The sequence below is a fragment of the Acytostelium subglobosum genome (assembly GCF_000787575.1).
Source record: "Acytostelium subglobosum LB1 DNA, scaffold: scaffold12, whole genome shotgun sequence".
NCBI classification, from domain to species: Eukaryota; Evosea; class Eumycetozoa; order Acytosteliales; family Acytosteliaceae; genus Acytostelium; species Acytostelium subglobosum.
In genome coordinates, this window is record NW_012236521.1 from 445574 (window position 1) to 458293 (window position 12720).

Consider the following 12720-nt stretch of genomic DNA (forward strand, 5'->3'; position numbering starts at 1 on the left):
GACTCCAAGCAGAGGATTGGTACAGTGACCCTTGACTCCAACCCTGCCAACCATGCCATCGACATTGCAAAGCAGATTCGACAGTTGTTTGTCGACAATCCCAAAGGCTCAGTGTCCATATACTTTTGTTTCCGTACCAACGATGTCAACCAGACCTACTCGATTGCTTCCACCTCGAATCAGGACCATATGCCACATCTTTGGTTTTTGGATCCAACGCCAAAGCAGAGCCAAGACAATGTGGTCATGTCCTCGCCCTATGTCCAGCCTCCCAACCCTTCACAGAGCTCGTCGGGCACTCCAGCACCAAGCACCACTGCATCGATCACTGGTGCCACCACAGGAACTGGTGCCAGTTCGATTACCGGCACTCCAGATGGACCAAGCTCTGGAAGCCACCTGTCATCATCATTCCTTCTAACTTTCATAACCTTATTGTTGTCATCTCAGTTCATCTAAATAATAAACTCCACCTTGTAGTTTGCTTGTTTATAAATTTCAATCTTTGAGTGATTGAGTGAGTGAATGAATGGATGAATGATTGATTGACATGTATTATCCTCTACATGAATGAAGACAATTAACCAACTCAATCAGATAGGACTTGGTTCATCTTTGGATTGGATGGGATGGGTTGATGTTGCCTCTTGGCAAAGTGCCCTTACAAGTGTTGTTTGAAACCGGCAACAGGGAAAGACAAGGGGATGTGACAAGTTGCCGGTGACTCCTTGTCTGTCACAATACACACAAGTGCCTTTGACTAGAGACAGACAGGTTGGTGATTTGTTAATTATCCGTTATTATAATGGGCTAGTTCTTTTGAAATTGATCACCCCACATATTATAATAGTTCTAAATCGAGATCATTGATTGATCGTGTGGTTGGTGAGCGTGGAAACACACTAAAGTGTAAGAGGTGGGGGAGAACAGTGTGCGCTTGTGACTCTCCTGTTTTGATTAGACCTTCCTGTTGTTGGGTACCCCAACAACCCATCACTCTTCCAATTCCAATCCCAACAAACGAAACTCATACAGATATATAATATTTTTAATACTTATTATTATTATTACAACAGTGTTTGAAAAGAAGAGGAAGAAGATTAAGATCGCATTGATAGTGTTGACATCAATCAATCATCACTTCACACACACTAACTCACACAGATAAGAATTGACAATCAAGCACCATGCGTGTGGTCTCAGTGTTGTAATCGCAATGAACAATCACCCAATCAACACACCTCCACATCTTCATCAACATCCACATCGTTGTCACTGACAATCAATCATTCATTCACACACTCCACCATCAACATCCTTTCATACACATTCCACAACATTGAGAAGAACCAGACCCAATCAGTGCACTCCACTCATCTTCAATCAATCCCCATTAATTAGTTCACTGTAACTCACTATTGCTAGTTATAACTAAGAAAGAGTATTTATAATTATATATTCATACAGATACGATCCACCAGTGGAACGAATGAACGAAAGACCGTTCTAACACTCTTTCTCGCCACAAACAGACGCGCACGCCATGGCCTCCCCAAGCAAACTCTGCATAGAGTTTGAACAAAATATTTGGAAGCCAAGCCTTTGTAAACATTGTTGTAAACCTAGAGACGCTCATGGTCCAGGCGATGACCATCTTCCATTGATGTCCCCGTCGCCAAACAAATCATTGTCATCTTTGGAGCCGGTTTCGGCATCGATTGAGACCAATTCCCCGGCCTCACTGGGCCTGACTCCAACTAAATATGTCAAAGTAATTCCCAAGCCAACAGTGCCAATCTCACCAACTCACTACCAGTTGCTATCCAGACCTTTGACACCAAAGGTACAGTCGCCAATCAAAATGTTGTTGGAACCATCCCCTCTCAAACATCATACTGTCTCGACTCCAGCAACTCCAACACAAACACCAGAGAAACAGACAAAGATGACCTCAACCAAACTTGACTTGAGCCAGATGTCCCCCTCAGTGGCTCAATCTTTGACAGCACCTTGTGCGGCTATAGCAGGAAACATTGGCGGCAGTTGTGGTAGTAGCGCTGGAACTTCTTCCTCCTCCACAGGCTCAGCGGGTAGTACCACCTACACAAGCAACAGCAGTTGTAGTAATAGTAGTGGAACAAAGAGCAAGCGATCATCCATGTCCATCACAATATCAACTTCTCGATCATCATCTGCTCTGGTCCAGGACTCTGACAACATTACTTCAACCTCAACTTCCATTCTCTCAAAGGAGACTTCCACAGATTCATTGTTGGCGACCACAATGATGACGACAACCAGCACACCAATGGATGGCGCGGCAGCGGGATCAACCAGTGATCACCAAGACAACAACAACCACCACTCAACTCAATATCCCAGCCAACTTTGACAACTCCCCAGCAATCCTCAACCTGACCCTCAGCAACAACACTACAACCGAGATCATTGATGACGAAGACGACCCATTCAAGGACTTTGATGACCTGATCGACGGCCCCAAGACCATCACAACCACAACCATCTCAACGACCAAGGAAGCCGAGGGCAAGACCGAGACATCGACATCATCCACAACGACCATCATGTGCCACTCACCCAGAGGCACGTCGCCAGCCAGTCGCCGCATGCTACCATTGAGCCCAGCCACCAACATACGTAAACAATTGTGCATGGACAACTACAAGGAGAATGATGACGATTGGGACCAGGGCGTGGATCTCACGTCATTCCTGCGCCACAAGAAGAACCTGGCCAAGGACTTTAACTATTGCTCCAACAAGATAATGGAGATATCCAGTGTTCAGCTCGAGGCTCAGCGCCAGTCTGTGGACTTTGGCGGCACCATCCATCCACAGGCGTTCCAAGCATTCAAGGAGATCCTTCAAGCCAAAGAGACACAGATCAAGAAGGCCATGAAGTCAAAGAAGATTGATGAGAAGGATTGTTTAATGTTGATCGAGCACTTGGAGTCTGTAACCGAGGTTCTTGACAAACTCCTGTTGGGCAACACCTCTGATGATGAGCATGGTCTTCAGGAGCCAACATCACTCAATCACTCCACAGGCTCAGCCACAACCACCACTACCACAACGACAACCACTACCGAGATTGCTGTTTAATGATTAGTTCTGAGGGGCATCGGGTCCCTGATCTAGGTCTAGGCCAAGATCAACAGATCAATCAATCAAGGATAGTGGAATAATCCCATTCCTTGGGTGTCCATCAAGGTACCCAAGGACAGGAACCGTCATACGCCAAGTTGCAACAAGATCTCTTGGGGTGCGATGTACATTCACTTATCCAAATGCACCAAGGGTAGGCAACTTTGGTGTTGGCCCAGGGAGTCCCGCCATTAGAGGTCGGGTCCAATTTCACCTTCATCTTCACCTTCAACTTCAAGATGGATTGTTCGCCCATCCTTTATGCCAAAGAGTGTTGGGCCTGGTTCGTACTTACAGAGAGATATTACTTTGAGAAATAAAATATCTGTTTTCAGTACCATGCACCGAAAGACCTACTCATTGGAAAAATCTGATCAAAACGAGTGTGCTCGTGGTGGCCCTTGTGGCTGAAAAGGGCCTTGTCTTGTTGTTGTTTGATTTGGTGCGTGTGATTGAATCAATGAGTTGTTGACACCATCCCATTATACACTACCATGTGAGTCTACCTCCAGAGGCAAGTTTGATAAATAAAGGTACCTACCTACTTCGTCCCTCCTGCCTCTCTCCCAAGCCTTCTCCATCCATCCATCCATAGGCCAAACATTTAACAATCACTCTATCTCTCTTGTACATAATAATAATAATCATAATAATAATGTATAACTACAACAACAACAACATAATGTTGCTCGTGATGAGCATCATATTGATGGCGGCAGTATTGGGTACCACCACCTCGACTGGTGTCTCAGCCCAGCAGTTAACCACCATCACTTTCAACACAATGATCGACTGTAGCGACTTGGAGAACCCCTGTGACTTTATGAACAAGACCAATTACTTGGAGGGCATTGCGCCCAGCGCGACAACAAACGTGATTATCAACTACAAGTCGGCTGGCCTCACACAGTACATCACACTCAAGACCGGTGTCTCAGCAACGGTTGGCGCACTCAATGTTGGCGGCATCGGCAACGTGGAGTTCACCGTCAATGCCGACCTCACCGTGCTCAACCTGGCGATGTTCAGCAACGTGAGCGCCAACGTCCAGATGTCCAGCATGACCGTGTGGGACACGTTCCTGCTGCTCAAGGGCACCCTGTTCACCGTGTACAACGGATCGCTGCTGACCAACAGCACTGTAATCGTCAGCGATGGCGTCATCCTGACCGCGCACGACTCGCCCATCACCTTTGACTGCGCCGTCGCCGACGCCTCCAACACTCAGTACCTCCAGTTCAACTCGACCCCAGTGTTGGTCGGCAACTCGCCATTCACCGTAAGCGGCCCCGCCTCGACATTCCTCGTGGGCATCCGCGCAATTGAAAGCACCGGCATGGTGTTCCTCAACAACACAGATCTCTACGGCATCTCAGGCATGCAGCAGCTGCGCGTTCTCAACGACCTGGACCTGCGCAATGGTGCCACACTCATGGTGAAAGATTTCTTGTCTGGCATCGAGTACTCACGCATCAATGTCAACTCGGGCACGTTGTATGTGAACAACAACAACGCAGGCGCCGAGGGCTCCAAGGTCAAGATCTACAGCATCTCGTCGGACCCAATGGGTCTAATCACCTTCATGAACGTCGAGAGAGTCGACGTGATGCAGATCACCGCCGAGGGCAACTTCACGATCGACACCGTCACCATATTCAACATTGGAAGCGAGGACGCTGGCCTCGTGTCCAACTTCTCGCGTCTGATGATAGCTGGCCACTCGTACCTCAATGTGGACAACTCAAACATCTTCCGCTTGGCCGTCATTGAGTCCAAGCTGGTCAACAGCCAGCCGGGAATCTTCTTCAACCTGACCTCTTGGAACAGCATCTACGAGTTCGAGTCCTCACTCAACAACACGATATTCTGGGTGCTCGAGCGTTCCACGCTAGAATTCTTCGACGACGCCTCCTTTGTTGGAGTGTCTGGCATCTACCTGTACGGTGAGATCACTCTCGACCAGGACCTATTCTTGGACGAGTACCCCGCGCTCAACATCGTCGGAGGCGTGGCATCCATGGTCACCAACTCCTCGACAATCACTGGTGACGTGACCATCTCAAACGGAGTGCTCTGGCCACTCGACACCACAATCTATGGCAACCTCTACCACAACGGTGGCACCATCCACTTTGTCAACACGTACGGCAGAAACCTGATGATTCTGGGCAACTACACATCGGAGGAGGGCGCCATCCTGGGCTTCTCCGACTCTCTCGAGATGGCCGGTTTTGCCACTATCTACGTGGCAGGCACAACAGATCTTGAGGCCACCCTAATGATCCAGTTCATAGATGACATTGCCATCGCTGGTGCCGATTACAACATCTTGTCGTCTGCTACCAACATTGTTGGCGAGTTCGAGTCGCCCGAGGTCCATTGGGCCACTGATGAGGAAGTTGACACATTCAAGATCAACATGTACAAGCAGCGTGATGTCATCCTCACGTTCATTGGTGAAAAGGAACACCATGGTGTACCAGGTTGGGGTATCTTCCTCATCATCCTGGCCATCTTTGTCGTGCTTGGTGCTGGAGTTGTAGTCTACATCAAGTACTTCAAGAAGCCCAGTGGATACGTGCCACTCTAAACTCTTGAGATACATTGATCGATCAATCACTCACAGTCTTGCGCATCAACAACATATATCGAACTCCATCACTCACTCATCATCACACTCACATGGCGGAACTGGATTCTCCGTCAGTCGTCTGTCCACAAGACATCAAAGGTCCAATAAAACTACCATTCAAATCAATCATTCAAGAGCTGGAACTATCCCATTAATCACTCAATCAATCAATCAATTTTGATGGGAATATTATAATTCTTTAATGTGTAGATAGATCACTTTTAATTAAATTAGTGAGGCGAGTTGATGATGGGGAGAGTTTACAAGACGTAGATGTTCTTGATCCAGAGGTGTGCAGGTGAGTCTGAGCGAGCAATGTAACCAAAGGTGAAGGAGTAGCCTGCAGCCAAACTGACTTGGTATGATGGGAACATAATATCACCATTTGGCAGACGGTTGACATTCCAGAGATCAGTGCCAATGAATGGTAGCTCAGCACCATCGATCAGAACATCCTTGATGGCAACTGGTCCAATGTTGGTAACTACAACAGTGACCTGGACAAAGTCAATACCATCCTGCTTCCAGCGGTTGGCAACATCTTGGGTTAAGGATACACGCTCTCCACATCCATCTAATGATTGATTGATTGAGTTAGTTAGTTTTGATTAGATTGGATTGGGGTTGGGATATTATAATGTACATACTGGAACATGATGGGTAGGGTGGGATACCCTTCAGACAGGTCCAATAACGGTCACATGCGTTGGTACCACAGTTGTAGTAAGCTGATGTCAAGGAGAGTAGAGAGAGAAGGAGCAACAGGATAATGGACTTCATTTTATAATTGGATAAGATATTAAGATATTAAGTTATTTAAATACTTTGATATTTGATTGATTGTTTGTTGATATTGATACCTACCTTGGAACTAGGCTATTTATAATGAATGTTCCAGTCTTGATCATGTCCGGTCCAGTCAAGTCCAGTCCAGTCCAATCCAGTTCAGTCCAGTTTCACTCGCTCACTCCCTCACAGCATCACTTTCAACTTCAACCTCTTAAGTTGATCACGTGATTCGAAGTGTGGAGAGCGCGAGTATGATCCTGTCAGTTGGTACAGATGTCAACGTAATCGTTGCCATCAATCTCAAAGTGTCACTTTAAAGACAAAAATGGTAGTTGTCTTCTTATAAGTTATATATATGTTCATTCCAATATGTCTAAGTATGTGTATGAATGTGAGTGGAGAGGGAGTAAGGGTTGTTGTATCTGATCATAATGGCGAGTGTGAGTGTGTGAGTGTGATTGAATGATTGAATGAGTGTCAATCACGTGATTGAACACATGTCCAACAACTTACAATTCAAATTACAACGTGCCAAGTGTCAATCAATCAATCAATAGTCGCCATGACCAATACTTCCACTCAAAATGGATGTACTGAGGAACGTGACTACTTGACACCATCTCCATTTTGATGCAAGTACTGCACTACTTCGCCATGCTGATTCCTATCCGCGTTCATTAGAGCATAGCGTGTGCCACCCTCAGTGCGATTCTGGAGGAGGAATTGAACGACGGGAAGGTGACCATTACTAGCAGCCCTGTCCACAGCTCGGGTTGAGCATCCTTCCGTGCGATTGATGTGGAGGAACTTCACGACGTCAAGATGTCCCATGGCCGCCGCCTTGTCCATCGCTGCCAGAGTGCATCCCTCTGTGCGATTGATGTGCAGGAATTGGACAATGGGCAGATGTCCTTGCTCCGCCGCGATATCCATCGCCATGGTCATGCAGCCTTCAGTGCGGTGCTCGTGTAAGTAGCGCAGGATTGATAGATGGTTGTATTGAGCTGCCCGGATCATCGCATCGGTCGTGCAGCCTTCCGTGCGATGCTGATCGAGGAACTGCACAATATGCAGATGTCCCAACGACGCGGCAGAGTCCATAGCATCGGTCGTGCAGCCCTCTGTTCGATTGTGATGCAAGTACTCCACCATTTCCAGGTCACCATTCGCTGCAGCCCAGTCCATTGCCTGGGTCGAGCATCCCTCTGAGCGATTGTCATTGAGGAACTGGACGACTGAGAGGTGGCCTTGAGACGCGGCCTTGTTCATTGCGATGCCAGTACATCCCTCCGTCCTGTTGTAATGCAGAAACTCCACGATAGACGTGTGTCCAACCAATGAGGCGCGATCAATCGCATCGGTCGTGCAGCCTGCCTTGCCCGATCGATGCAACAACTCAACGATTGACATGTGTCCATTGTGTGCAGCCAAGTCCATTGCGTCGGTTGTACAACCTTCTGTCCTGTAGTCCATCAAGTAGCGTACGATGTCCAAGTGTCCGTTTCGCGCGGCCACGTCAATGGCGAACTTGGTGCATCCTTCTGTTCTGGTGTTGTGAAGGTACTCAACGACCTCAAGGTAGCCGTTGGCTGCAGCCATGTCCATTGCCTTGGTCGAGCATCCCTCTGTGCGAGTGTTGTGAAGATACTTGACAATGTCAAGTCGACCATTCTCTGCGGCCCAGTCGATGGCCTGTGCGGTGCATCTCAAGTCATACTTGTCGAACAAGAATTGAAGGATTGGTAGTGCGGCAGCATGATCCAAGGCCATTGTCGTTGGCTTGGCGCCAAGACTATGCAACAAGTATACCATATCCAATCTACCTACTGTAGCCAATGCATCCATGGCACGTTGTGCCAACAGAGGGAATAGTTTAGTATCATTGTTATAAAGATGTTTGATCATATAACTATGACCATTATATGATTGAAGTGGACAATGTATGAATGCACGTGATTGTGAATGATTGTTATAGTTGTTATCGTTGTTATTAAACATCAACTCTCTATTGATTCTCTGACCTATTGTATCCTTGTCTTGAAACAATGATTGAATGTGGATGATCCATCTACCAAGTACCTCTCTCCATGTATAAGTTCTACATTCCATCCTCTTATGTATCAACTTTATACACTTGAACAACATGATTTTCAACCATCTATCATTGAATATCACTTGTCTAAATAACAATGTTAATGTATTATTACTATTAATATTATTCATTATTTATCTATTATCTTATCAATATTGTTTACAAGATTGAACAAGAACATTTATCACAGCGCGTGCTATTGAATAGAGCGATGGCGTGCCATGACTATTGGTCTAGAATAGAGTAAGTATTATAACTTTGAATGGACCAATGAGTGGTGTGAATAAAGAAGGAATGATTCTGATGAAGTTGTTCTTAGGACTTGAAGCACTTGAAAGTTCGATTTTGAAAATATCCATGTTTGGTTGGGGTTTCAGACCTGGTCTCTTGCAACCCTTCCCGCGACCTTCTCGGACATTCATTCATTCATCCATCAGCAATCAAACCCCGGATTCATGCCACACTGCCATTACTCTTTCATAATTATGATGATGTCGCCGACAGCACCAGCAAAGCACATGTTGATTAATTAATACATAGAGATAGATAGATAGATATAGATTATAGATAGAGTTGTTGTAGTGTAATAATAATACTAATAATATAACATTACTAATTTAAATACGAATGATCAAAGACCCTTTCACAACATCGATAGTAACGACTACAGTTAGATTGGACATAAATAACTCATAATGAAGCTATTCCAAAAGGTAACAATCATGAGGATGTTGATTGATTGATTGATTGAATGAATGATTGACTAATCACACTTATACAATAAACAGCTAAGATGGAATAATAATAACAATGCTGCTGTTGATGATCAGTTGTCAACATCACCATCGACTCAACAACAACAGCAACAGCAGCAGCAACAACAGAAGAATAAGAAACAGACATCAAGTACAAACAATCGATCGACACCTACATCAAACAAACAGAAGTCTAGCTCATCATCTGTGACCTCACCCACGACCAGCAACTCATTGAAGAAGCATCATCATCACCATCACCATCATCATCATAAGAAGGGAACGACTGTACCTCAATTCAAGATGGTGTCTGTACAGAACTCTGACTCACTGCTATCGATCGCAAAGAAATTCAATATGTCCGAAGAGGACTTGGTCATTGTCAACAGACTAGCATCGACACGCTACCTCATTCCCGGCCAGGTCATCGTCACCTGTCTCAACTTTAACACCAACACAATTATCAGACCCATCTCATACTCTCTCCTCAAGGACTCGTTGTCACATATCAGTCTGGCCAGCAGCACGAGCAGCACCAGCACCACATTGTCCACATCGGTCGGATCATTGATATCATTGGCCGACTCAAACAATGCCGTCGCCACCACCCCCAACAGCAAGGTCATCGTTGGCGGCATCGGCACGCCTGGCGAGCTTGAGCATTCCAACTCATTCCATGATCTACACCTGGCCCATCAGCCACCTGTCGTCTCAATCTCGACAGCTCAATCAGACAACAACAACAACGCCCACAACTACAACATCGAATGTGCCAGACAAAGAGAGCAGATCAAACAGATGTTTGACATGTTCAAACAATCACATGATTCGCTGGTGGCTTTGGCAGGGGGCGACAGTGCCACCGCCACAATGGAACAGATCTCATCACATAAACTATTCCTCCCATCGCTCCGAGAGCGAGGCAACAAGTACCTCACCACCAGGCACGAGGAGGACTACAGGCACCATCACGAATACTCTGCTCACGCGCCCTCAGCAGATACCCAACTCCTACCCGACTGTATACTCTCATTCAAGAATGCCATCTACTATCTAGACTATGACACTATGGTATGTTTGATCGTGTGATCGACCCTGGAATGATCCCATCCTGACCTTTGACCCCTGCCTCAACTTTAGCAAATGCAACTTCATGGAAGTATCCAGATCAATGCCAAACACCTGGCATTCGCTGCACGATCATCAAACTACTCATTCAATCGCATTGAGGTCGCGTTGACTGATGTGCTGTTCTGGAAGTTTGACGAGGTGTCTACAGACTTGGCAGAGATGAACGATAGTATAAGCAGTGATGATCATTGTATCTTTAAGATATGGGTCAAGTTGTCAGAGGAAGAGGAGGACGACGAAGATGACGACGACGACTCGACTGCCACACAGACCGAGTACGACACAGTAACCTCGGCAACGACAGACACAAAGGATGAGGAAGAGGAGGATGAGGAGGAGCTGGAGGATGGTGGCGCAGGCGCCGGTGAGGTTGAGGAGAAGATATTCATTATCGACAAGACAGAGATTGACATGGAGCTGTGGGAGTCTATCTTGATCGAGATCCTCGGCCAGCCATTGAACCATTACTATCGACCTGACAGCAACAGCAACAAGACTACCTCACCAAAGGACAGTCTATCATTCTCATCAGATCTGTTGGCGCCTTTGACTCCAGCCTCGCCCCGTGGAGGCATCAAACAGAGCACGTCAGCTCGCGAATCATTCGAATCAGAACATCCCTTGCTCACAAAGACCAGCCTCTTGCTCGATCACCAACAGTTGCTTCCCGACACCACCGCGTCCAAGATCAACACCATCCGTAACATAAAGAAGAACAAGGTATGTCAGAGCAGCAGCTCAGGTAGTCACTCGCTCGTTCGTTCGCTCACACAACATCCTTCACACCACAACAGAAGCAAGAGGCAGTATTCAAGAGAGAGATACATTGTATATTCCAATCTAGGAAGGTCAAGGGCACGCTGACACTGTTGCCACATTGGATCATCTTCCAGGGCAACCCCGACGACAAGCATGTGATTCAGGAGGGCAGCATCAGGTTCCAACTCAACTACACGATGGACCAGGTTGTGTCATGTACATTGGAGACCAAGACAGCGCCATTGTCGGCGTCTGCCGCTCATCCACTGAGCAGCAGCACGTCACTGAGTGAGGACGAGGGTGAACTACAATTTCAGATTGAAGACCATGTCATTAGTGATCGCGAGGGCAGTCGAGACAGCACGAGCAACAGTGAGTTCAGCCGAGACGATCCTTCAACCATATCACACGTCGTCAGCAAGTCCCTTGTACACGTCACACTAATGGTCACGCCCACAATCGAGAAGAAGATACACTTTGAATGCGAGGATGAAGTGTAAGTTGTTGCCACATACTTACCACCATGTTGGGACCATTCCAAACTAACTCCCTCATTCACTCAATGTATATAGCGCGGTCAATATATGCCAGCAGATCAATCAATGGATGGGCGAGGCAAAGAACAATGTAGAGGTTTCACCAACAGGAAACACGGGAACAATGATCCTGGACAACATACTTCCACTCTCCCCACTCAAGTCAGGCAGTCCATCGACCTTTGCCAAGATGTTGTTCAGATGGAACAAGGGCGATGATGAGAGCGAGGAGGAGGACGAAGAGGACGACGATGATGTCGGCCCTTTCGTACCCACGTTGTTTGGAAATTCAGCCTACATCGATCCAGAGGACACACTTCATATCATCTCGGACCTGCCTCGCCAGCTCCAGCTTCGTGACTGGGTGCTTCTATATCAGACGGGCCGCGATGGAATCTCGATGAACACATTCTTCAACAAGACTGAGTCACAAGGTGCCTGTATCATCTTCATGCGAGACTTTAACCACAACATATTCGGTGGATTCCTCTCCGAATCGATCAGGAGGTCCAACACCTTTTATGGCAGCGGCGAGTGTTTCCTCTTCAAGCTAAAGCCAGCCTACCAACCCTATCACTGGTCCAGAGAGAATCGTTGTTTCATCCTTACCAGCAATAACTTCATATCGATGGGTGCTGGGTATGTGTACACTCATTCATTGACTCACGGCGCTTACTACATGTCATACTAATATTCATCACTCTACTTAGTAACAATGGCAAGTATGGACTGTGGCTTGACGACAATTTTGATGAAGGCACATCTGGAAAGAGTGAGACCTTCAATAATGACCCATTGTCCACGTTGGAGGAGGACTTCAAGTGTCTGGACATGGAGATATGGGGCTTCGTTTAGAGGTCTA

The 12720-nt window shown here is 46.7% G+C and overlaps 5 protein-coding genes across 5 annotated transcripts; 3 read left to right on the forward strand and 2 right to left on the reverse strand.

The window, feature by feature from the left end:
- Nucleotides 1–2312: 2312 nt before the first annotated feature.
- On the forward strand, nucleotides 2313–3122 carry SAMD00019534_064650 (hypothetical protein; the record flags this gene model as incomplete). The annotated part of the gene is made up of 1 exon (XM_012898285.1): nucleotides 2313–3122. One exon carries the CDS (start codon nucleotides 2313–2315, stop codon nucleotides 3120–3122), a length of 810 nt encoding a protein of 269 aa, XP_012753739.1.
- Nucleotides 3123–3819: 697 nt separating this feature from the next.
- SAMD00019534_064660 (hypothetical protein) lies at nucleotides 3820–5754 on the forward strand (the record flags this gene model as incomplete). Its single annotated transcript, XM_012898286.1, has 1 exon — nucleotides 3820–5754. One exon carries the CDS (start codon nucleotides 3820–3822, stop codon nucleotides 5752–5754), a length of 1935 nt encoding a protein of 644 aa, XP_012753740.1.
- Nucleotides 5755–6056: 302 nt separating this feature from the next.
- On the reverse strand, nucleotides 6057–6576 carry SAMD00019534_064670 (hypothetical protein; the record flags this gene model as incomplete). Its single annotated transcript, XM_012898287.1, has 2 exons — nucleotides 6057–6370; nucleotides 6444–6576. 2 exons carry the CDS (start codon nucleotides 6574–6576, stop codon nucleotides 6057–6059), a joined length of 447 nt encoding a protein of 148 aa, XP_012753741.1.
- A 615-nt stretch (nucleotides 6577–7191) lies between these two features.
- On the reverse strand, nucleotides 7192–8430 carry SAMD00019534_064680 (hypothetical protein; the record flags this gene model as incomplete). Its single annotated transcript, XM_012898288.1, has 1 exon — nucleotides 7192–8430. One exon carries the CDS (start codon nucleotides 8428–8430, stop codon nucleotides 7192–7194), a length of 1239 nt encoding a protein of 412 aa, XP_012753742.1.
- A 942-nt stretch (nucleotides 8431–9372) lies between these two features.
- SAMD00019534_064690 (hypothetical protein) lies at nucleotides 9373–12713 on the forward strand (the record flags this gene model as incomplete). The annotated part of the gene is made up of 6 exons (XM_012898289.1): nucleotides 9373–9390; nucleotides 9466–10503; nucleotides 10573–11283; nucleotides 11358–11818; nucleotides 11895–12497; nucleotides 12569–12713. 6 exons carry the CDS (start codon nucleotides 9373–9375, stop codon nucleotides 12711–12713), a joined length of 2976 nt encoding a protein of 991 aa, XP_012753743.1.
- Nucleotides 12714–12720: the final 7 nt, after the last annotated feature.